General features: G+C 35.4%; 3 protein-coding genes and 1 pseudogene across 3 annotated transcripts; 1 reads left to right on the forward strand and 3 right to left on the reverse strand.

Annotated features, from left to right (window-relative positions):
• Positions 1–4,643: 4,643 nt before the first annotated feature.
• LOC110713789 lies at positions 4,644–5,305 on the reverse strand. The gene is made up of 2 exons (XM_021892233.1): positions 5,284–5,305; positions 4,644–5,233 (listed from the first exon to the last, which is right to left on the reverse strand). The coding sequence occupies exons 1-2, from the start codon at positions 5,303–5,305 to the stop codon at positions 4,644–4,646; spliced, it is 612 nt and encodes a 203-aa protein (XP_021747925.1).
• A 48-nt stretch (positions 5,306–5,353) lies between these two features.
• On the reverse strand, positions 5,354–6,613 carry LOC110713694. Its single transcript, XM_021892150.1, has one exon. It carries the CDS (start codon positions 6,549–6,551, stop codon positions 5,373–5,375), a length of 1,179 nt encoding a protein of 392 aa, XP_021747842.1. The 5' UTR covers positions 6,552–6,613; the 3' UTR covers positions 5,354–5,372.
• A 4,799-nt stretch (positions 6,614–11,412) lies between these two features.
• LOC110713808 lies at positions 11,413–12,594 on the forward strand (annotated as a pseudogene).
• Positions 12,595–19,292: 6,698 nt separating this feature from the next.
• Positions 19,293–23,179, reverse strand: LOC110713790. The gene is made up of 3 exons (XM_021892234.1): positions 22,832–23,179; positions 21,978–22,722; positions 19,293–21,778 (listed from the first exon to the last, which is right to left on the reverse strand). Exons 1-3 carry the CDS (start codon positions 23,177–23,179, stop codon positions 19,293–19,295), a joined length of 3,579 nt encoding a protein of 1,192 aa, XP_021747926.1.
• Positions 23,180–24,420: the final 1,241 nt, after the last annotated feature.

A 24,420-nucleotide genomic window follows, 5' to 3' on the forward strand; every position in this document is an offset into this window, starting at 1 on the left:
TTTTATATATTGTAATTTAAATTTTAAAAATCAAATTAAATTCGTTTATTTTTTATTTATTTTTGTTTAAAATGAGACCAAAGAGACCTGTTATACCTAAAAAGCGGTCTCAATTTGCTCTAATAAAGATTGCCTAATTAAGATAGGCGGTCTTAGTATTCTGAAAAGAGAGACCGCTTTTCTCATAAAGGCAATCTCAACTTTCTCAAAATTGAGACCGCTTATCTTGGTCATATGTATATGTATATGTATATGTATATGTATATGTGTATATACATATATACATATACATATACATATACATATGAGCAAGTTTGGTAGAGTTGGTGGGGAACTCACCTTGTGACTCTGAGGTCACAAGTTCGAGCCCTACCAACTACTAAATGCTTGGGAGTGACAACATTTTTGAATTATCTTCTTAGATGACAACATTTTTCATTTGTTGTTTTTGTTAAAGTGTTGCCTTATGTATCATTTTACCTAAGCTATCAAAATTGTTGCCTTTGAATAAGAATGTGTTGCCTTATGAATAGACAACGGGGGCATAAATTACGCCTCATATGTGTTGTCTTAGCTACAAGGCAACACTTTTTTTATATTAGACAATGGTTTTGCATTGTTACCTTTGTTTTATTTTGTTGTAGTGAAAATTTGGATGAGATTTAATGTTGGATTCATTTTATGCCCCATATGCAAGGATTAGGGGGAGATTATATTCATTCCATTATTTTATGTAATCCTTGCACATAGATAATAAAATATATTTATGGTCAGTTAGATATATACATTAACTTAAAAATCAACGATTTATTTAATAGAAGTGGCCACATGTTAATTAAATATTTTGAAATGATATCATCCTAAAGATGGATATAGTAAATGTCATTGATCATATACTAATTGTAAATGCTCCAATTAAAATTGATGTCCCAGGCCAAAAGGACAATACCAATTGCTGATGAACCTATAGCGTGTCTGAAGTATGATAGATCAATATATAGAATCTAAGGATAATTAAGTATCTTCGAAATGAAATATCCAACAAGACTAGCATATATCAAGTTTATAGTTAAAACTCCAGAAGAGTATGAGTAATTATTAAATAAATTATTGATTAATTGTCTTGTCAATTGTATAAAGAAACACATGTTGGTGTTATAATATCACATCATATTCATGGTATAAAAGTAAGTTTTATAAAGTGATCACTAGTGTTGGAAAATTGACCAGAGTTCAAATTTAGAGAAGTGATTGGATGTGATAATTAAATTAGGCCATTGGGGTTTAATAATTACCCGTTATGGAAACCTGAAGTTTCATTTGATGATGTGCTGACGCTCTCTCTATGTTAGATATAAGAAATGAATTGAATGGCAAGACATAACATTGATATTGAGCTATATTTGGATTGTGATTCATAATAATTTGTGTTGATGAAAATTTCAAGAGTTAATAGGTTTTGATTTTTTTTTTATATAAAATAGTGTTAGGTGATCAGAAATTCACCAAAATAACTTATATATTATTATCAACTATTAGGTGACCAGAAACTCACCAAAAAACACTATCTAAATTTTTAAAGATCCAGAAGATCACCACTCAGTAGAATTACAAACAACTGATTTATGCTTGTAAAACAATTCTTTTGATTATGGCTATTATATGTGAGCACATAAGAAATTTGAAGAGAAGGAAAAACGTACAACTGCACAACACATGTCTCCCCATTGACATTGTTTTTCCAGAAGATATTATGAAAAGGTAATAATAAATACACATGCAATGTAAAGTTAATGAAGAAATGATTCTTCATTGAAATTGTTATCCACAAGAGATAGAACTAGTTTAACACAAATCTTCTGAGAAATAAATTTTGATTGTGATCCTCCTAATAAAGTGAATTTTATTAATGTAAATTTGTCTACTAAGTTGGTATAAAATAAGATGCCCCTATAAATGAGATATTTTACCAAATTAGAGGGAGAAGAACGAATTAGAAAAGGTTGGAAAAATTAAATAAATAAATAATAATTATGATCCCTATAATGGTAGTTTGAAAAGTTATATGCCAACTTTTGTCTATATATTATCAATATATGTTGCAAATTTATAATTTGATTTGTATTTAGTTATGACTCATGTTTCATAGCGTTGAAGATAAATTTTGGTCATATTAATTATGTGTATACATTGAGATAATATCTTGCCAATAATACTTGAATCACTACACCTGAAGTGTAGGTTGTATGATCGGTTCCAAATAAAGATATGCCTAATAGATATAATATATGGAAAGATAGTGTAACCAACACTTTTAATAGTGTAATAACATATAAATACCATAGTGTATGAAATACCCCAAAAGTGGTATAGATATCTGAATTATTATAATAGATGACCTATGATATAAGAAAAGTTGTGATGGTACCAATGAGAAATGTATTCAGATATCATAGTAAAATATCATGCGGAACGTACGTTAAAGGAATTTTATGATACTGGTGCACAATGAAATTGATTAATAATATGCATATGCATAATGGAATAGATGAGTGAATAAGGGATATGAAATATATGTACATTTTGATGTCGACATAATGATAATGATCATAAGTTTATTATGGACCTGAAGTCCAATGAAATATGGATTTTTAAATCCACACTGTACAGTGTTGCATTATTTTGAGTCTTATATCCCCGTGCATGTGTGAGTCATAGGTTAATGGATACCTATTGCATGTGTAGGAAGTTTTTAGATGCATTACTCATCGTATGTTTTGTTAAATATCTTATCATCATTTTTTTTATCTCATATAGCATGCGTAATTAATTTCTATATATATAATAATAATAATAATAATTGTGGTACGTGTGAATGTTTATCTAAGGCAATCTAAGGTATAGTAAAGCATATTGTCAACATCGTTGGGAACTTGCAAAGAAAGTTTATATTCCAACGGGCTTAGAGTTGTGATGAAAAATATTAATGGCGTCGATTTAATAGCATATTATGAATCATGTATGAATAGTTTCTGAATATTTTATATACGACATATTACAATTTATATCTTGAATATTGCAATTATTATTTCCTAAAAAGTCAATGTGACAAAATCATTGATATCTCAACTTGAAGTTTGAGTTTGTAGATTCTATCGGCCTCTACATTGGCGAACTCTCATCTACAACATGAAAGTCGAATTAAATAATAACATTGTGATATCATTGAGAGAGAATAATATTCTTATGGTCTAGAAGAGCCATGAGCAAAATATGTAATTAGTTTAATTTCTTAATTCATATGATACTGGAAAATGAAATATATATATGATGATATCAAGTGTTGTCATGAAATTATGTTTGGATAGTGTGATCAATTATTGATCACCATTTTGTAGTGTATAATGACCTCCGGAAGAAGGCATGCATCTAATTACTATGACAATTCGAAAAAAAAATATCGAATGAAATAGTGGTAAACACTTGTATTATTTCCACACTTATGAAGAAATGAAGTCATCTAAGTAAGTTTATGTGAAAATTTGAAGATTCAAGTTCAATTTGAAAGCATCAATTATCAAAAAATGGTATTCTACTACATACGAATCATATCACGTCAGATTTATTGCACTAGAAGATTTCAAGTTATGTATTCATCAAAGGGAGAAAAATATGCGTTGTACTCTTTTATCCTTGACCATGGTTTTTTCCCATATTGGGTTTTTCCTGGTAAGGTTTTTAATAAAGCAGCATTGCAAACGTATTACGAAGAATTATGTAATCTTTTTCCTTCACTATGTTTTTATCCCATAGGGTTTTTCGTAGTAAGGTTTTAATGAGGCACAGTTTAACAATTTTCGATAATGGACATCCAAGGGGGAGTGTTATAAAATATTTGTGGATGCCCATTATATTCTTGTACACTCTGGAATATTCTATATTTAGGGTTTAGTATTTTCTAAGAAAACCCTAGTTATTGTATATGTATATATATGTTCCCTACTCAATAGAATAATGTGACTAATCTATTATCTCCGATCCTCTGCTTTCTCCACTTTCTCTTTAATTTTATAACATTTTTAGCTTTATTTTTTTGGCGGGATTTTAAGCTTTATAAATTCCCTTTGTAAAAAAAATAAAATAAATAAGAATAATAAATAAATAAACTACAAAGTATGATTAAACAAAATATTTCTACTGTACATAATTTCTAATAAGGATATCCGATATCCTCTTTTTTACGGAGTAAGAAACAAATTTTGTGTGTGCGCCCATAAATTCAATTGCAAGACGGCTATTTTTTAGCGCTTTTCATCAAAGTTGTTAAAAAAACTAAAATTACTAGTAAAACATTCAAATAAGCTTTTATTTCATACCAGACAAAGGCTAAACTGATAAACCCTTCATGAGCTTAACATAATACTCAAACACAATGATACATATATTAATAATTCTCCCAAAGAAAAAGATCTTGTACATACAAACATTGCTGAATAAAATGCATGAAAATATAAATACCCCATCATATAAGCTCATTAAAAAGCAAGAGGGGAACAATCTTAACAAGACGGGTGTAATTAAGCAGGACTCCTAACCATGGTAGTAGAATATAGGTTTGGATCTCGGTTCAAATTCATCTACAATCATCCTCTTATATAGTAGCTTGTCATTTTGATTATAGAGTATGGTTGGAGCATGGGCCATTCATCTGCATTGAACTTCTTAGACACAGACTTATCATTTTGGTAGTAGAATAAAATGTTGGAGCTCGGGTCAAATTCATCAGCAATCGATTTCTTAGATTCTGGCTTATCATTTTGGTGGTAGATCAAAGGGTTAGATCTTGGTTCAAATTCATCTACAACTAATTTCTTAGATACTGGCTTATCATTTTGGTCGTAGATTAAAGGGTTGGAGCTAGGTACAAATTCATCTGCAATCAACTTTTTAGACACAGGCTTATCATTTTGGTAGTAGAATAAAACGTTAGAGCTCGGGTCAAATTCATCTGCAATCAACTTCTTAGATTCTGTCTTATCATTTTGGTGGTAGATTAAAGGGTTGGAGCTAGGTACAAATTCATCTGCAATCAACTTTTTAGACACAGGCTTATCATTTTGGTAGTAGAATAAAAAGTTAGAGCTCCGGTCAAATTCATCTGCAATCAACTTCTTAGATTCTGGCTTATCATTTTGGTGGTAGATTAAAGGGTTAGAGCTTGGTTCAAGTTCATCTGCAACCAATTTTTTGGAGCTAGGTTGTTCAAATTCATCTGCAATCAACTTTTTAGACACAGGCTTATCATTTTGGTAGTAGAATAAAAAGTTGGAGCTCGGGTCAAATTCATCTGCAATCAACTTCTTAGATTCTGGCTAATCATTTTGGTGGTAGATTAAAGGGTTGGAGCTAGGTACAAATTCATTTGCAATCAACTTTTTAGACACAAGCTTATCATTTTGGTAGTAGAATAAAAAGTTGGAGCTCGGGTCAAATTCATCTGCAATCAACTTCTTAGATTCTGGCTTATCATTTTGGTGGTAGATTAAAGGGTTAGAGCTTGGTTCAAGTTCATCTGCAACCAATTTTTTGGAGCTAGGTTCAAATTCATCTGCAATAAACTTTTTAGACACAGGCTTATCATTTTGGTAGTAGAATAAAAAGTTGGAGCTCGGGTCAAATTCATCTGCAATCAACTTCTTAGATTCTAGCTTATCATTTTGGTGGTAGATTAAAGGGTTAGAGCTTGGTTCAAGTTCATCTGCAACCAATTTTTTGGAGCTAGGTTCAAATTCATCTGCAATCAACTTTTTAGACACATGCTTATCATTTTGGTAGTAGAATAAAAAGTTGAAGCTCGGGTCAAATTCATCTGCAATCAACTTCTTAGATTCTAGCTTATCATTTTGGTGGTAGATTAAAGGGTTAGAGCTTGGTTCAAGTTCATCTGCAACCAAATTTTTGGAGCTAGGTTCAAATTCATCTGCAATCAACTTTTTAGACACAGGCTTATCATTTTGGTAGTAGAATAAAAAGTTGGAGCTCGGGTCAAATTCATCTGCAATCAACTTCTTAGATTCTGGCTTATCATTTTGGTGGTAGATTAAAGGGTTAGAGCTTGGTTCAAGTTCATCTGCAACCAATTTTTTGGAGCTAGGTTCAGATTCATCTGCAATCAACTTTTTAGACACGGGCTTATCATTTTGGTAGTAGAATAAAATGTTGGAGCTCGGGTCAAATTCATCTGCAATTAACTTCTTAGATTCTGGCTTATCATTTTGGTGGTAGATTAAAGGGTTGGAGCTTGTTTCAAATTTTTCTACAGTCAACTTCTTAGATGCATGCTTATCATTATGTAAGTCACAATCTTCATTATTATTTTCATCTTTGATGAGACTTTTATCTGCTTCTCCTTCCTCGTGGACTTCATATGAATTTATAAAATCTTTGATAGATTCAGGAATGGGCTGCTTATCCATTACCTCTGTCCAATACTCTGATGGGCCTTTCCTCCCATCAATCGGGCCTGTTAACTGTTCATCGTATGGTATCATGAGACATGAGTTAGGAATAATCTCAAGATAAAAAAAATAAAAATAAATAAAAATAAATACTGTATGTATTGTAATATGGAATGTTAATGTTACTTTAATTACACTTGAATTATTTCTTGTTAAAATAAGTAAAAATCATTTGAATAAGATGTAATTAGTGATTTAGCGGTGTCAATAATTTCTCATGACTTAAATTTAAAATAAATCTGACATGATCTCGATCCCTTAATCCAATTTAGACATCTAATGCAAATTGACACCTCTATATACACCTTTAAAAATCTGTTAAAGAATTTAAGTGTTTAACATTATTTCAATTAATTAATCATTGGTAAGTGCGTATCCAATTTTTGAATTAAAATAAATCTTTCTTGAAAGGACTGCAATCACTGCATACATAACTAAAGCTTTATTTTAGGCATTAAATTTTCAAAGAAAATAAAATCTTAATCATTTAATGAAAGACTACATAAGTAAGAGTAATTCCATACTACTCCTTCCGTCTCTAAATTACATTCCTGTTTTCCTCTATTATGTGAGGAATAAATGCTAAAAACAGAAATATAATTTAAAGATGGGGGGAGTATAATTATTGAAAACAATTTGAAAGGAATGTATGTACGGCAAATAAAACATAAGAAAGTTACCAAAATTATTGAGAGTAGAACTATGAACGTGATGCTGATGTTGCACTTCATAATTGAATTGCTAAATCAATAAACTGATTTAAGGCAGCTAGTGAGTTTAACTTGATACGGAGTACGATTTAATTTGTGAAAGATAGCTAGTCCCGATTTTCTATTTATAGGAAGGGGACCAAGTAAACAAACAAACACTCAATCAATAATGCAATATATGCATCAATGCATGAAATAAATGTTTCTGTAGAATTAGGTAGATATATATCTTTGGAAACTATTACTCCTTCCCTCCCAAAATACTTGTAACTTTGGACGTTGGGGTGAACATATAATTTAAAAAAGTTATTAGTGGATCCACTTACAATATTTTTTTTATTATATAAAAGATTATCATTTGTATTTTTATAATGTAAGAAAACAAAATGTGGGGCGGTATGAGTAGTGAGGAGAGAGAAAAATGTAGGATAAAATTAGCTTTTGGGGTTTGTGGTTCCAAATAATGTATATTAAAAAAAAATTATTAGTGGTCCCATTACGCCAGGGCCGGAGCTATAATTGGATAATATTTTTGGGCCCTGTTCAACTTATCAAATTGGGGCCTAGATTCAATATATATAATAACCAATTATTTATCATAAAATAAATTCATTCTTATGATTATTAAAAATTATGATTATCTTGAAGATTTATTTTAAATATTTGTAAAATTGAAAGAGCTAGTAAAATACATATATAAAGAATTTGTGGAGAAAATCAACGGTATTTTTATTAATTTCATCTTAAAATTGGAGAAAAAAGGGGAAGATTAGAAGATTTTGGGTTGGGATTGTAAGTTTAAAATTGGAAATTATATTGTTTAAAAAATAAATAGGGGTGAATTAATTTCGGCTATTTCACCAAATGCCACTGAGTAATTTAAAAATTCACTAAATGCCATCAGACTTTTCAGAATTCACCAAATGCCACTGAGTTTTTAAAAAATTCACCGAGTGCCATTAATGACTAACGGTAGTTAACTCCGTTAGTCATTAAGGCTAATTATGCCACGTGGTGTATTCTAATTGGTTGCTTATTAAATTAGTAAATTAATTACTTAATAAAAAAACTTAAAAAAAAAAACACCCACCATAACCCAGCCCCAACCACCGTCGTTCACTGCCACCACCATATCTCCGCCTCCAGCCAGTCCCCACCGCGGCGCAATTCAGCCCTGAACAACCGCACCGGCGACGACGCAACCCAGCCTAGCTAACCCGCGCCAACGACGCAACCCAGCCTAACCAACCCACGTCGACGACACAACCCAGCCTAGCCACCCCACGCCGACAACGCAACCCAGCCGCGATTCACAAACTCTCTTTCTCCCTCGACAATCCCTCCCCTCCCCACCGCCGATGACCAAACTCCCCCCCCCACGCCGGAGAACCCAAATCAGTTCATCCCCTCCGAGATCCACCCTTTCAACCATCACGCCGGATCCCTTAATTAAAAACCCCAAAAATCGAAATCTAGGGTTTCGACACCTTAAACCCCCAATATCGATTTCCCTTAATTCGAAGCCCCTTCCCCGCTCCGGCGAACCCAAACCATCCCTTCCCCTCCCATCTCCACCCCCTGAACCACCTCACTTAAACCCCAAAATCGAAAACCTTAAAATTGAAATTTAGGGTTTCGATTTTGGAGATTTCAATTTTGGGGTTTTAGGGTGTCGAGAATGGTGGTTTAAGGGGGGGAAGTGGATGGAGATGGTAGGGGTGGGGGTGGGGGAAGGGTGGCCGCCGACACCAAAGAGGATGTTGGTCGTCGGTGGGCGTGGGGGCAAGGGGTTGGGCTGGCGTAGGGGCGGTGGTGCCGTGGTGCGGTGGGAAGAGTGGCTGTGGTTTAGTTTTTTTTTTTTTTTTTTTTCTGATTTTAATTTTTTTTTTAAACTTCTGATTTTAATTTTTTTTGATAAATAAAATAATAATAATAAAGTGAACCAATTAGAATACACCACGTAGCATAATTAGCCTTAATGACTAACGGAGTTAACTGCCGTTAGTCATTAATGGCACTCGGTGAATTTTTTAAAAACTCAGTGGCATTTGATGAATTCTGAAAAGTCCGATGGCATTTGGTGAATTTTTAAATTACTCAGTGGCATTTGGTGAAATAGCCGTTAATTTTAGGTAATTGTTAATTTTGAAGAGAAATAAATGTAGATTGAAATATTTTGAGGGAAAGAAGGGAAAGCTTAAAAGATTTTGGTTAGGGTTGAAAATTTTGAGGAGTGAATAAGGAAATGGCAGAGAGAAGATGAATTTTTTTAGGAGAGAATAAAGGGAAATAAGGAAGGGAAGATTTTTATGCGGTTATTCAATTGAACATGGACATTCTCTAGTATTGCTTCCCAAAAAAAGAGTAAAATTTGTTGGTTTAAGGAATTGAACCTTTAACCTTTGTTTTAAAAAGTAGCACTCAAACCATCACTTCAATGTTATTTTTCTATTTTTACATGAAACTAATATACATATATCCAAAATTTGGGGCCCCTAGAAATTGAAAGCCCTGTTCGGTCGATCACCCTGTTCAGTCGATCACCCTGTACACTCTGAGAACCACCCCTACATTACGCTTTAGTAACATGTCAAGTATTTTAGGATAGACGAAAATGAAAATTGTGTCAACTGTCATGTATTCTAGAACGAAGCGAATAAAAATTAATTAGTGTAAGTTTATTATTTAAGCTAAGAAATTAATTAGTGTAAGTTTATTATTTGATGAATAATTAATTAGTGTAAGTTTATTATTTAAGCGAATAAAAATTAATTGCCTACCTTTAATCATATTATATATGCAAATTTTATAACTAGTTTATTTCATAGCACCTTCTATGTTCTACAATTGAAAAATCCGGGCCGCAACGTGATTCATATGGTTGTCTAATTGTCGTCCTCTAATCAATACGTTTATACGTCTTCCATGCATTACTGTTAACCATAAATGACTGACATGACCCACTTACTATAGATAACATTGTAAATTATTCACCAAATCAAATTTTTTTATGTCTCTAAATCGTCACTTTCGATGAAGATCTATAAGATTTGATTATAAATATAGAAATTCAATAATTTATACTCTCTATTATCTTTATACTATTCAATATTATAGATAGCCCGATTTGACATATTTAGGTTAGAATTTGATCACTTGAGTATGAACTTTTTTACATACAGAGGTTTTTTTAGTGCGGCAGGTCAAATGGTGCGGCAAGAGTTATTTGTAAGTGTTACTGGTTTTGTCAGGGGTTACTTGTATTTTGGGTTACTTGTATGGGTTACTTGTAAGTGTTACTTGTATTCTGAGCAACCCTTACAAGTAACCCCAGACCAAACCCCCCTACCAAACTAGTAACACCCTATAAGTAACTCCTGACCAAAACTAGTAACATCTTACAAGTAACCCTAGAATACAAGTAACACTCTGTCAAAAACCATTAACACATTACAATTAACCTCAAAATACAAGTAACCCCTGCCGCAATGCCGCACCATGTGGCTAGCTGCATACAAAAACTTTTCGTTTACATACATACTTTGTGACTTGTATTAATGTAAATATATGGTAGTAGTTTTACTAGATACTCTCTCTACTTTTTTAAGTGTCCAACTTCTAAAAAATTAAATGGCCGTTTTTTTTAAATGTTTCATTACTAAATTTAGAACCCTCACCACGCACTCGACCAGCAAGCCGCCGAAATCAAACGAGAACTCTGAAAATAAAGGGTGAAATAAAGGGCACGGTCAACCCCAAAGGGTAAGGGTCGTGTTATGTTACTTTGCTAAAGCAGCCCTTGAGTTTCTAAAATTTCCATTGAAGCTTGTGAAATCTTCATTGTAAAAGCTCGTTGAATTTCAGTCTTTTTGAACAAAGTTAGCAATTGTTAACTTCTGTTATTGCTAGATATTACAAATTTACCCTTACTTACCTACTTGAAATGACAACAAGACCCGTTAAAGAAACATATTTCGTTTCTCACGTTGAAAAACTTGTATTTTCACAGCAAGTTCCTAGCTTTAATGACCGGGTTGCAAGATTGATAGTTGTGGCGTGGGGGGTGCATGTACGATTATTGTCTAACACTATTCCAAAAATCAGTGAATCTGTATTTCATCATGCATTAATAATTACATCCAACCTAACCTTATAAAAATGTAGCCTTATAATATACTGCTCTCATCAGTCATCACTCATTAACACCAACACATTTCAAGCTAAATTTTTAAGATGCATTATTCTCAATTCACTCGGTGGAGTTTGGCTTTGTATTTGCTTCTATTAATGGTTAATTATCTTCTTTATTATGTATTGTCTAATTTGCATATTATTATGTCTTCAACCTTGACTTATTAATAATAAAATTTTAATTTGAATTTCTTTGGCAGATTGGTCATGCAATTGGAGAAAACGTTGCAACAAATCGAAACAATGAAGGAAGACATCATGAACATCAAGCCAATTCAACAACACCACACATAGACCATTCAGTGCAAGTATTTTTCACCCCTAAAGACCTTAAGCTAGGAAATTTAATGCCTATTTTATTTAAGGGTCGAAAGCCTTCTTCGCGTTCTCCTCATTTTCTTCCTAGAGAAGAATCCGAGTTAATACCTTTCTCACCATCTAAACTCCCCTATATTCTTAAACTCTTCGGCTTCTCTCAAGCTTCGCCTCAAGCTAAAGCCATGGAAGATACTCTAAGACTATGCATCATAATGAAACCTATCAAAGGAGAGACTAAGTTTTGTGCAACTTCCTTAGAGTCTGCTCGATTTTGTGCATAAAATCTTCGGATCAGCAACAAAATTTAAGGCATTGAGCACCCAAAACATCGCGAAATTTGGTAGTATTTTACAAAATTTTACCATAGTAGAGGAACCTAGAGAAATACAAGCCCCAAAAATGGTTGCTTGTCACACCATGCCGTACCCATACGTGGTGTACTTATGCCATTTTCAAGAAAGCGAAAGCAAGGTGTTTCAAGTTTCATTAAGAGGTGAAGATAACAACATTGTACATGAAGCTGTTGCTGTTTGTCATATGGATACCTCTCAATGGAGTCCTGATCATGCCTCGTTTTGGGTTCTAGGCATTAAGCCTGGTTCATCCCCAGTTTGCCATTTCTTTCCTACAGATAATCTTGTTTGGGTGCCAATAATATCTTATACTACTGATAGTTCAGTAGGCAGAGTTTCAAGCTAATTATAAGCATGTAACAATAACAATTGCTGAATTGTAAGGTATTACTTATATATTATGGGGTACAAATACAATATAAGTGACTAGTGGTCTAAATCTGCTGTAATTGATGATCTAATTGGATGTATCGTAATTAATAATTAAAAAAAAAAGAATCGTAATACCAGTAGTATTTTACTTCGTGCTTTCTCTTAGTAATTATATTGATAGCAAACAACGATCGTTTGAAAAATGACTATTTTACCATTTTAACGATATATAATACGATTGGTTCATTTTTTTCACGTTATAAAATGGCCACAATTACTCTTATAATATCTACAATGTTTATATAAATTTTGAAAATTTTAATTCAACATAAAATAAATATTCTTTAAAAAACTATAAAATAAGAATAAAAATTACATAAATATAACTAAAAATTTTATAAATCACAAAAAAGTTGATAATTCTATTTAATACCATTAATAAAGTAATATAATTAATAACTTGGAAAAAAAATGCCAATTCACAACTATATACTCATTAAAACATTATAGTAGTCATATTTCAAAAGACCATTGTAAAGAAAAATTGAAGTTTTGATTTACACTTCTATTATTGTTCATTTATCATTTTTTGTCAAAAAAAAAAACTATAATTTTTTTTTTCTTGTTAAAGAAGTTGAAAAGCTAGATTAAATGTAAGAGCTATAATATGAAAGCCCCTCCATCCTAACTTGAAAAATTGTACTCCCTCCATCCCCGAAACTTCGACCATTTTTGGTTGATTTTGCGGGTATTAAGAAAGTTAAATAAAAAGAAATAAAAGCATATTGGAAATATAAATTTAAATGGGGTTTGTAAAAAAGTAGAGAGATAAAGTATAAAAAATATATGAAAAAACAAAATTTTATATGGAGAAGCTAATTTTGCACAAATATTATTTTAAATTGGTGGGCATTTTAATGCAAATGAGTCGATCATTTTGGGACTAAAATTAGGCTAAAAGGGTCGAAGTTTTAGGGACGGAGGAATTACTTGCATTATTTCCCATCAAATCAGTACCAGTGAACGAGGAGAGCGTATATCAATGCATTATTAATTATGTTTAAGATTGTCCAAAAAAAATGTATAATAATTTATTAAAGATTATTGAGAAATTCTCTATGGTAGCATTGTACTTTTTATTTTTCTCAATGATAAATTGTATAAAAAAAAACCTATTACCTTTAGTCCCTTAATTAGATGTCTACTTCTCTTTATTATGTGAGTAATAAATGCTAGAAATAGGAATCTAATAAAGGGACAGATGGAGTATTATCTTTGGTAACACTGTATTATTGATTACCAAAAACAACAATTATTTTAATTAAAACTATAAACATGGTTAGTATTTTAATTTTTTTTAATAATTAAATTATTTTTTAAAAAAAAATGCATCCCTAGCTCCCTCCAAACCACCCTTCCCCCCACTATAAGAAAGAAGCTTATTTAATTTCCGTTGGTTTTTTTTCCATCGGAAATCCCTCAAAATCCATTGTAAACTTCATTTCCGACGGTTTTCCATCGAAAAATGTCTATCAGAAACACCTTTGTCGAATTTTTCGATAGAAAAACCGTCAGAAATGAAGTTTTCAATGGATTTTCCGATGGATTTTAGGCCAACAGAATTTGATTATTTCCAATGGCTTAAAGCCATAGGAAATTTAGGCCAATGGAGTTTCAAGCCATTTTGATGGATTTTAGGCCAACGGATTTTCTGATGGATTTTAGGCCAACGGAGTTTGATTATTTCCTATGGCCAACAGAGTTTCAATCCATTTTGATTGGCGTTAGAACGGTCACACATACCACACTCAATCAAACACATTTATAAATAAACATCCCACAAACCAAGCACAATGATAAGTAAGAGTTCGGTTCACAAAGAACTGGATATGAATGCTAAGGATCTTAACGCTTAAGCAAATTCGAAGTCTTTAGTGATTTGGGGGTTCGTCAAGTAGACAAACAAACTATAGCTCTAATTCAATGGATTAAAGACACTAGGGAGTGGGATCCACTCAACCATGGTAATTAGGCAAATTAGGAGTAAAATAGACAAGAGATAGCAAAGACTATATGCAAGATCAACCTTTTGCAATTAGGAAACAACTCACACTACTAAACTTATATTATTCCTCATTAGTTTAGCAATAGATGTTACATAATCAAATTGCAATAAGTAATGTCATACTCAATTCACATTTCCATGTCAAACTAAGCATATCATGCTATCGAGTTCCTAAATCAAGTGTAGCTAATCCTATCATGAAAAACTAACAAGCAATCTCATACAATCAATTTAATTCTAAATCAAACATCAAAACTTTTCCCAAGTTTACATAACTAACCATTAGGTTGAGTTTCACCCAACCACTAGCAGAGAAGACTACTCACAACTCATCTTAAGTGACTTGCAAACAAGGGTTAGGGTTCTAACTACTTCAATAATTGGGGAAAAGTGATTAACTAATGATAAAACTGTCATCCAACAACAAATTATCAAGAACTAAAGAGACTTAACTCACATGCAATGCCAAAATAAAATCAAGAATTAAGTAGAGAAAAGTAGAAGAAAGTTACTAATTGAAGCTTCAAATGTTGAGTACAAAGTATTGAAACTTGAGAATAATCCTTGAAACCAACTATTACAATGATTAATTTGAGGAAAACTAAGCTAAATTATCAAAGTGGATTGTTTCAAACTAAGAGGAGATGCTGAAAACTATACTATTGTTATGGAACCGTTGGTAATTATTCAAATTTCCTACGGCTTAAAGCCATCGGAAATTTCCTTTGGCCAAATGCCATAGGAAAATTCCTGTAATTCCAATAGCTTAAACATATGAATATCCTTTTGTTTCCTTTTATTATAACCTGCACAAAGTGACCTGTTTTTGGCAAACCTAAGTATATAAAATAATAATTTAATATAGAAAAGTGTAAATATGCATAATAGGTTCATAAATTAGATTAGATTAGATTAGAGTAGATTGGTTATATACAAAGTGCTAATACTAATGTTGCTCGATAAGTTATATATACACACTTTGTTCCCTTCCCTTTCCTTCCTCTTTTAGTCTGGCGTGCCCCCTTCCCGCCGGCGTCCGGCACACCCTTCTCGCCGGCGTCCGACACACCCTCCCCGCCGGCATCAGGCCTCTCCTTTGGTGTAATATGTTCTTTGAGTTTGATCATTATATTTTTTGGATATGAACTTTATGTTTTTTACACCATAAACTATGTTGTTTACGTACTATAGTTATATGTTGGTTAACAAAGTTTTTTAAAGTATATTATTTTACTTGAATAATAAATTCTTCTGTGCTCACGTTTATGTGTTTTAGTATCTACGTTATATGAATTTATCTCTATTTTTTATATTTTGACCTTATATTTTCAATATCGATTATTAAATCTATATTTTTGTATATTAATTAGGAAAAATTGAGTTTATAAATCCCAACTTTGGGCGATTTACTATGAAAAATCCCAACTATGCATTATCCTTTAAAAATCCTAACTTTGATACCCATTTTCTTTTAAAGACCCCAACAGGTCACCAAACCTGTTACTTCAGGTTACAATCCACGTGTCAACACAGGATTGGTCAAAAAATAATTAAAAAAAAAAATAATTAAAAACTAATTAAAAAAAATCAAAACAGCAACCCCACCCATCCCGGAAAACACCCTACCCGCACCCTACCCTCGCCGGATTTTTCGCCCCCATCCCCGATAACCCCCTCCCCGTCGTTGGAATCCGACGACCAACCCTCCCCCACCTTCGAAACCTACCCCTTTCCCTCCCCCCACCCTCGCGCGAAACCCTCCCACCATAAACCGAAAAAAACCCCTCTCCTAACCCTGGCCCCACCTTCGAAAACGCCCCCTTCCCCTTCCCCCATTGTTGGTCGATTTCAGGGGTGGGGGAAGGGAGAGGGGGGCGATTTCGAGGGTGGGGGTTTTGGGAGGGGATTTTTCGGTTAGGGTGGGAGGGGTTTCGCGAGGGAGGGGGGAGGGAAAGGGGTGGGTTTCAAGGGTGGGGGAGGGTTTTTTGCCGGATTCCGGCGACGGGGAGGGGTTATCGGGGGTGGGGGTTGGGGTGGGGGAGGGTGGGTGCCGTTTCCCGGAGGCGGAGGGAAAGGTTTTCAGGGATGGGGGGAGATTTCTCGACGGGGTGGGGTGGGGGTGAAGAGTTTTCCGGGGTGGGGGCGGGGGGCTGGGTTGTTTTTTTTTTTTTTTAATTTGAATAAATCAGATTTTTTTAAAAAAAAAAATTAATTTTATTTTTTGGACCACTAAAATTTTGATAAGTGGTAATTTTTTTTGTAGAAAAAATGAGTTAACCTTCCTTTAGGTAACCGGTCATCTGGGATCTTTAAAAGAAGATGGGTATCAAAGTTGGGATTTTTTTAGGGATAACACATATTTGGGATTTTTCATAGTAAACCGCCAAAAGTTGGTATTTATAAACTCAATTTTTCCTATTAATTATCATCTAATTGTGTTTGCTTTTTTTTCAAAAAAAAAAAAAAAAATCAGGATCACTTATTATTTTAAGACTACCTCTATTTTAAGACAATATTATTTTAAGACGACCTCTATTTGTAATTGATTTTAAGATCTAAAGAACATGATGATATGTAGTGACCATTATTTATAATAAAAAAAAAAACAAAATTCAAAAAATATTCCACAATAAATAAAGAACGTTATGGGATTGTAAAAATACATTAAATAATAAGAAAAGCATATGGACAATTAAAATAGTTTACCAAAAGATCCAATAAAGATAATGTGGAAAGTTGTTAGAGATATGAGATATCAGAAAATATATATGTGATATATTTTTCGTAGATATGAGAATAATATATTTAGGTTTACTTTATGTTAAGATATTATTTAGAGAATATATTTTTAGGATTTATGACTATGATAGTATATCTTTTAGGATCTTTGTTTCCTATCTTATAAGCGTAGGTTTAATGAATAATAATAATAAACTACTACAAAATCGGCATAACGAATCACATAAAAGAGACCCCTTTTATCAAATAAGTGGTTCCTTAATAAAAGAGACCTTATATTGAAGAAAAGGGTCTCTTTGATTGGGATGTAAGAAACCACTTTTTAGGAAAAGTAGTCTCTTATTATGTGATCCATCTATGTTCATTCATAACAAAAAAAAAACGAATTATTTTTATACAAGCGTAAAACTACGATATACCCGTGCATTTTTTTTTTCTACTAAAATTATATCAAAGAGACCCCTTTTCTGCCAAAAAGAGGTTTTTTAAAGTCATATCAAAGAAACCCCTTTTATAACAAAAGTGGTTCCTTATGTTTCTAACTAAATTAATCTGCATAGTAATAAAGAGACCCCTTTTCAAAATAAGTGGTCTTTTATAAATATTAAGAAACCCCCTTCAAAAAGGGATCTCTTAACCTAAGAGGTCTCTAGCCTTAATACCCCCTCTCATGAGGTCTCTTATGTGGATTTTAGGGGGTTTCTTATGGGATTTTTGTAGTAGTGATAATAAAGTCATTCTATTATCTCTTTAACCCTAATTTGTCATGGTATCAAGAGCAGATTAGATCTTGGGGTCGTTAATAAGAGTTCCCCCACTAGTGGATTAGAAGTTAAACCCGCCGGTGGGATAAACTTTTAGCAAAAAATTACAATTTTTTTCCTAATTTATTTCTGTTGTGCATGTTTATTCGTGTGTGTTGGTGATGAGTTTGAGTTGATGACTTGGTGTAATTATAAATTACATCATGCGTGGTTTATAATTATTGATTGAGATTAAGTTTTTTTGGTGTGTGTCATGGTGTGGATCCTCAAAGATGAAAATTGGGGGAGGCACATACATGAGTTTTTCAGAAAAAAAAAAAAAAAAAGGATTTTATTGGCTCTCTTGTGTCGTGAGACAAGATATGTTGGTTCCTCCATGACATCAAGGTAGGTGGTGTGGCGTGACTCCTCTAGTAACTTCTCTATGCTATTGATGTCAGTTAGCGGTGCTCCTCCGTGGCTCCAAGACGGATGTCGGTTCAAGATATAGGAAATAATCCCTTGCCCTTCTCATTATTAGAAAGTTTTTAAATACATAGATTACAAAACACTAAGCTAGGTTAATAATAAATACAATATGTAAAAGACGAGTGAACCTAGGAAATTACAAGAGGAGAAGGGGAGTGAACATCGTAAATACAAGAGTATTTACACAATCTAATACACCCCCACAGTCGAAGCGGGAGGCTTGTGAACGCTAAGACTGTTTCTAAAGTCATCGAAAAGGAGTTGCGGAAGACCTTTGGTGAAAATGTTCGCAATTTGATATCGAGAAGGAACATGAAGCACACGAACTTATCAAGAGCAACCTTTTCACGAACAAAATGGATGTCCATTTCAATGTGCTTGGTACGTTGATGTTGAACCGGGTTGCCGGAGAGATAAACGGCACTAATATTGTCACAATACACAACTGTAGCTTTCTTAATGGGGCAGTAGAGTTCAAGGAGAAGGTTGCAAAGCCAACATGATTCGGCGACGACATTCGCAACACCCCGATATTTGGCCTTCGCACTTGACTTGGAGAGAGTGGGCTGCCTTTTGGCGGACCATGAGATCAAGTTATCACCGAGGAAAACGCAATAACCCGAGGTTGAGCGGCGTGTATCGGGGCAGCCACCCCAGTCGGCATCGGAGTACGAAATGAGGCTGGAAATGTGGGAGGCGTAAAGATGCAGAATGAAAGAAAGTGTACCTTGGAGGCACCTCAAAATGCGGCGGAGAGCATGCATGTGTTCTTGTCTTGGGTCGTGCATATACAATCAAATTTGTTGTACTGCGTAGGAGATATCCGGGCGGGTGAAAGTGAGATATTGGAGAGCTCCGGCAAGACTTCGATATAAAGATGGATCATCAACGGGGGAACTGGAGGTTGAGCTCAGTTTTGCTTTAGTATCAACAAGAGTGGCGGATGATTTGCACGAGGACATGTTAGCACGTGCAATAATATCGGCAGCATATGATTTTTGAGAAAGAAAGAGCCCATTAGAATGCCGAGTGACCGATATACCAAGAAAGGAACTCAACGGTCCAAGGTCGGTCATGGAAAATTCGGAGCTAAGCCGAGTCATGATGGAGTGTCGTAGAGCGTCGGAAGAGGTAGTGAGCACAATGTCATCGACATAGAGGAGAATGTATGCCAATTCTTTGCCATGAGAATAGATGAATAAGGAGTTGTCTGACATGCTATGAGAGAACCCAATGGTAGCCACAAAGGAAGAAAAACGATGATACCAAGCCCGAGGAGCTTGTTTGAGGCCGTAAAGAGCCTTTTTGAGGAGACAAACATGACTCGGATTGTCTTTGTCACGGAGGCCTGGAGGTTGGTGCATGTAAACTGTTTCCGCAATATCACCATTTAAGAAAGCATTTTTGACATCCATTTGGTGAATGGACCAAGACTTGGAGAGAGCAATGCTTAGAACAGTGCAAATAGTTTTCGGTTTTACAACCGGACTAAAAGTCTCATCACAATCGATACCAACCTGTTGATTCCTGCCATTTACCACAAGACGGGCTTTGTGCCTCTCAAAAACACCGTTAGCATTCTTTTTATGTTTAAAAATCCACATACAAGGAATGACATTGACATTAGGAGGACGGGGCACCAACTCCCACGTCTTAGTTTTAATAAGAGCGTTAAATTCATCCATCATGGCATTTTTCCAATTCGGGTCGGAAAGGGCGACTATGGGGTTACGAGGTAGAGGGGAGGGAGTGGTTTGGCAATTTAAATCAAAAATAATTTTAGGTTTAAATATACCATGAGAGCTACGAGTTTGGACTTGTAGAGGGGGAGGAGGAGGCTTGCTGATCTGCTGGGCCGGAGGAGAGCCGTGAGAAGTGGGCTGGGAGTTGGAGCGGATTGGAGAGAGTGGGCCGCTGGAAGATGTAGCAGGAAAGGAGCCAAACATGAGGGGATTTTGGTGGGCGCGTGTGGGCCTGGTGGAAGGAGAGCCCGTAGTGGGAGATGGGGGAGTCCTTTCTGGCGAACCAAAAATTGGAGAAGTGGGTTGGAGTGAGTGGGAGCCCACTAAGGGAGATGGTGGGGACCTTGCTGGTGAACCAAAAAAGGGAGGAGAATGGGCCATAGTGGACTGGGTCGCTGAGTTAGGGAGGGGAGTTTGTATTTGGGCAATAGCTTGAGGAGTAGGTGGATTGTAGAATTGTTGGAGTACGGTGGGGGAAATGCCATCATCTAGGAAATCATAATCTGTTGGTTTTGGAGTGTGAATTTTTGCAAAGGGAAATTGTGTTTCGTCAAAGACCACATGGCGAGAGATAATGATTTTCCGGCTAGAGATGTCGTAGCACTTGTAACCACGGTGATTGGGGGGATACCCTAAGAAAACACATGGGGTAGACCGGGGTTGGAGTTTGTTGATAGTAGTGGAGGGGAGAAGAGGGTAGCAAAGACACCCAAAAACCCGAAGATGAGAGTATGAAGGGTCTTGTTGGTAGAGAATTTTTGTTGGTGAGTCATAAGCTAGAAGTTTGGTGGGGAGAATGTTATGGAGATAAGTGGCCATTTGGAGAGCATGGTGCCAAAAGGAAGGTGGGACGGAAGAATGAGCTAGAAGAGTACGTATCATATTGTTGATAGTACGGATTTTCCTTTCGGCCTTCCCATTTTGAGAGGAAGTGTGAAGACATGAGAAACGAAACACCATTCCATGAGAGAGACAAAAATTTCGGAAAACATCATTATCATATTCACCACCATTATCACACTGAAAACATTTCACATCACGTTCAAATTGAGTATGAGCAAAGGCATTTAATTGCAAAAATAGATCATGCACTTGGGATTTTCGAGCAATAGGAAATGTCCAAAGGAAATTAGTGAAATCATCCAAGAAGAGCACATAGTAATGATGTCCGGCACTACTAAGTTTAGGAGAAGTCCATATGTCACTATGCAAAATGTCAAATGGCAAAGTAGTACAAGTAGTAGAGGGATAAAAGGGAAGTTTCACACGTTTTCCAAAAATACAAGAACAACACACAGTAGATTGTGAAATCCTATTACAATGAATAAAATGTTTCTTCTTGAGGGAAGTCAAAACTTGTGTCCCGGGGTGACCAAGACGATCATGCCATAAAGAGGATGAGAGGGCAGCAAGGGTGATGGGAGAGGAATGGAGATTGGCGGTGTGGTGGAGAGGGTAAAGCTCCCCCGAGCTATCACATCTCATACGGGTGGTCCCTGTCCGAAGGTTCTTCACAAAAAAACCAAACGGATCAAATTCTATGGAAACATTATTATCACTAGTGAACGCTTACGGACAAAAATCAGATTTTTTATGAGGTGAGGGCATGAATGACATTATTTAAGGTGAAGGGAGGGAGGGAAACATGCCCATAACCATGAATTTGAATGCCACTACCATTTCCAACAATAATATTGTGATGATTTTTGCTCAAATTAAAATAAGACGAGAGGTTACCTTGGTTTGATGTCATGTGAGAGGTAGCCCCGGTATCCATGTACCAATTTTCATCGGGTGGAGTGAGAGAGAGAGTGTGGAGGGAAGCCTCAACATCTGTGGGAGTGTAGCCAACCGAAGAGGGAGCTTGCATGGAAAAAGCACGCTGCTGCTGTTGTTGTGGCCGTGGGCCGAGAATTCCACCATGTTGGGGTCTGGGCCCAGATGAGGGACGAGCCCAAGGAGTAGTTGGGTATGGGCAGGGAGGCATAGCCCAAGGGGGAGAAGCCCAACTACTCCAAGGGGGGTACTGCCAAGCAGGGGAGTTACCCCACTGCCAACCCGAAGACGACGATTGCTGGGGTTGTTGTTGAAACCCGCGGCCGCCACCACGGCCTTTCCCATTGCGGATGCCGTTGCCACGACCCTTGGGGTTACCACCGCGGCCACCACCGCGGTTGTTATTTTTTGGAGAGTTGCGCTGATTGTGAGAAGGAGAAGAGTTAACCTTGTGCATTTGGGACGGATTTCCCGCAGCCATCAATGCCGAACCAACAGCGCTGGCCTCATTGGAGGCTTGATTCGCTTGTCTTGATTCCTCAAGAAGAAGCATAGAACAAGCTTTTTGAAAAGAGGTTGGTGGGTCGGACTGTTGAAGCAGGGCAGCCACGTTGTCATAGGCTTTCGGGAGTCCACGAACGAGAGTGATGACAATTCGATGATCGGAAACTTTGGCCCCGACGTTGGCGAGTTGATCCGCAAGCATCTTGATGTGTTGACAATAGGCAGAGATATTGGGAAAATTGTTCAAGTCGACTTGGGAAAATTTGGTTTCGAGTTTGAACTGCTCTATTTGTTTGATTATCTTGAAACACATCCTTCAATCTCCCCCACGCAGCGGCGGCAGTAGAATCAGGTTTGAGGATGGTGTTAAGCAAGTCGTTGGAGATGGTGCTATAAATCCATTGAAGCACAATTGCGTCAAGGCGGCTCCAAAGGTCAGGGTCGGTTGTTGAGAGAGAAGAGGAAGCGTCTTGGTCTGGAGAAGGGAGAATATGTTCGAGAACTTGATGTGCTCGAGCAATAATTTTGAAGAGCTCGACCCACGATATGTATTGAGCACGATCCATGGTGAGGGTAACAGGGATAACGCTTTTGATGTTGTTAACAGTGAAAGCGGGATGGAAGGCGGAAGCTTTTGGGGCTTTAGGAGAATCACCCATGGTGAGCAGAAGACGGGAAAAGGGAAAGAAGAGGAGAGGAAAGCTAGAGAGAGAAATACCTAGCCTGACACCATGCATATAGGAAATAATCCCTTGCCCTTCTCATTATTAGAAAGTGTTTAAATACATAGATTACAAAACACTAAGCTAGGTTAATAATAAATACAATATGTAAAAGGGAAGTGAACCTAGGAAATTACAAGAGGAGAAGGGTAGTGAACATCATAAATACAAGAGTATTTACATAATCTAATACAAGACCTTCGAGTAGCAGCTCTACCATATTGTCCACTGAAATTGACAACATCTCTTCTCTTTGGCTCACAGTTGGATGTACAATGGCAGAAATAGTCTTCACTATGGTCAGTTAACAAGTCTCAACAAGATAATAATGAAAAATTTATATTTAAGAGTTGTGGAGCATTTCATGCATTTTCATTCGGCTGACCTTTCAAGTCTATCTCCAAGGCCCAGTATATCTCATTAGAAAAATAAAAAATAAAAAACAAAAAGGAAATTTTGACAATTACCACCTTCTTTTTATTCCATTTTAGCAATTACCACCTTGTATTTTTTTTTTTGAAAGTTACCACCTTCTATTTTCAAAAATATCAAAAGTTACCACCTTCTTGCCTCCCAACTACCACATGACGTCATTTTGGTCTCATTCTTTCCCTTTCCTCCCTATTTCCCTCACATTTCTCATTCCTAACTCGATTCTGATCCCCCCTTTCACTTTTTTTCCCCCAAACAATAAAAAACATTCAATTCACTCCTCCAAATCAAAATTGACGAACAATTATTGGTGGTTTAATTTGGGAGAAAAAAAGTGAAAGGGGAGATGAGAATCCAAATAAGAATGAGAAATGTGAGGGAAATAGGGAGGGAAGGGAAAGAATGAGCGCAAAATGACGTCATGTGATAGTTGGGGGGCAAGAAGGTGGTAACTTTTGATGTTTTTGAAAGTAGAATGTGGTAATTTTCAAAAAAAAAATACAAGGTGGTAATTTTCAAAAAAAAAAATACAAGGTGGTAATTACTAAAATGGACATAACAGAAGGTGGTAATTGTCAAAATTTCCAAACAAAAAATAAAAAAAAAAAGTTGAAATTTGAATTTTACTGATGGACGTGAACTGCTATATAGGTGCTTAATCAGTTAATCATGATAAGTTAATATCATTGATTAACAACTAAAGGCATGCAGTACATACATTTAAATATTTAATTTGTATGGCAAGT

Source organism: Chenopodium quinoa, unplaced genomic scaffold (genome assembly GCF_001683475.1).
Source record: "Chenopodium quinoa cultivar QQ74 unplaced genomic scaffold, ASM168347v1, whole genome shotgun sequence".
Taxonomy (NCBI): domain Eukaryota; kingdom Viridiplantae; phylum Streptophyta; class Magnoliopsida; order Caryophyllales; family Amaranthaceae; genus Chenopodium; species Chenopodium quinoa.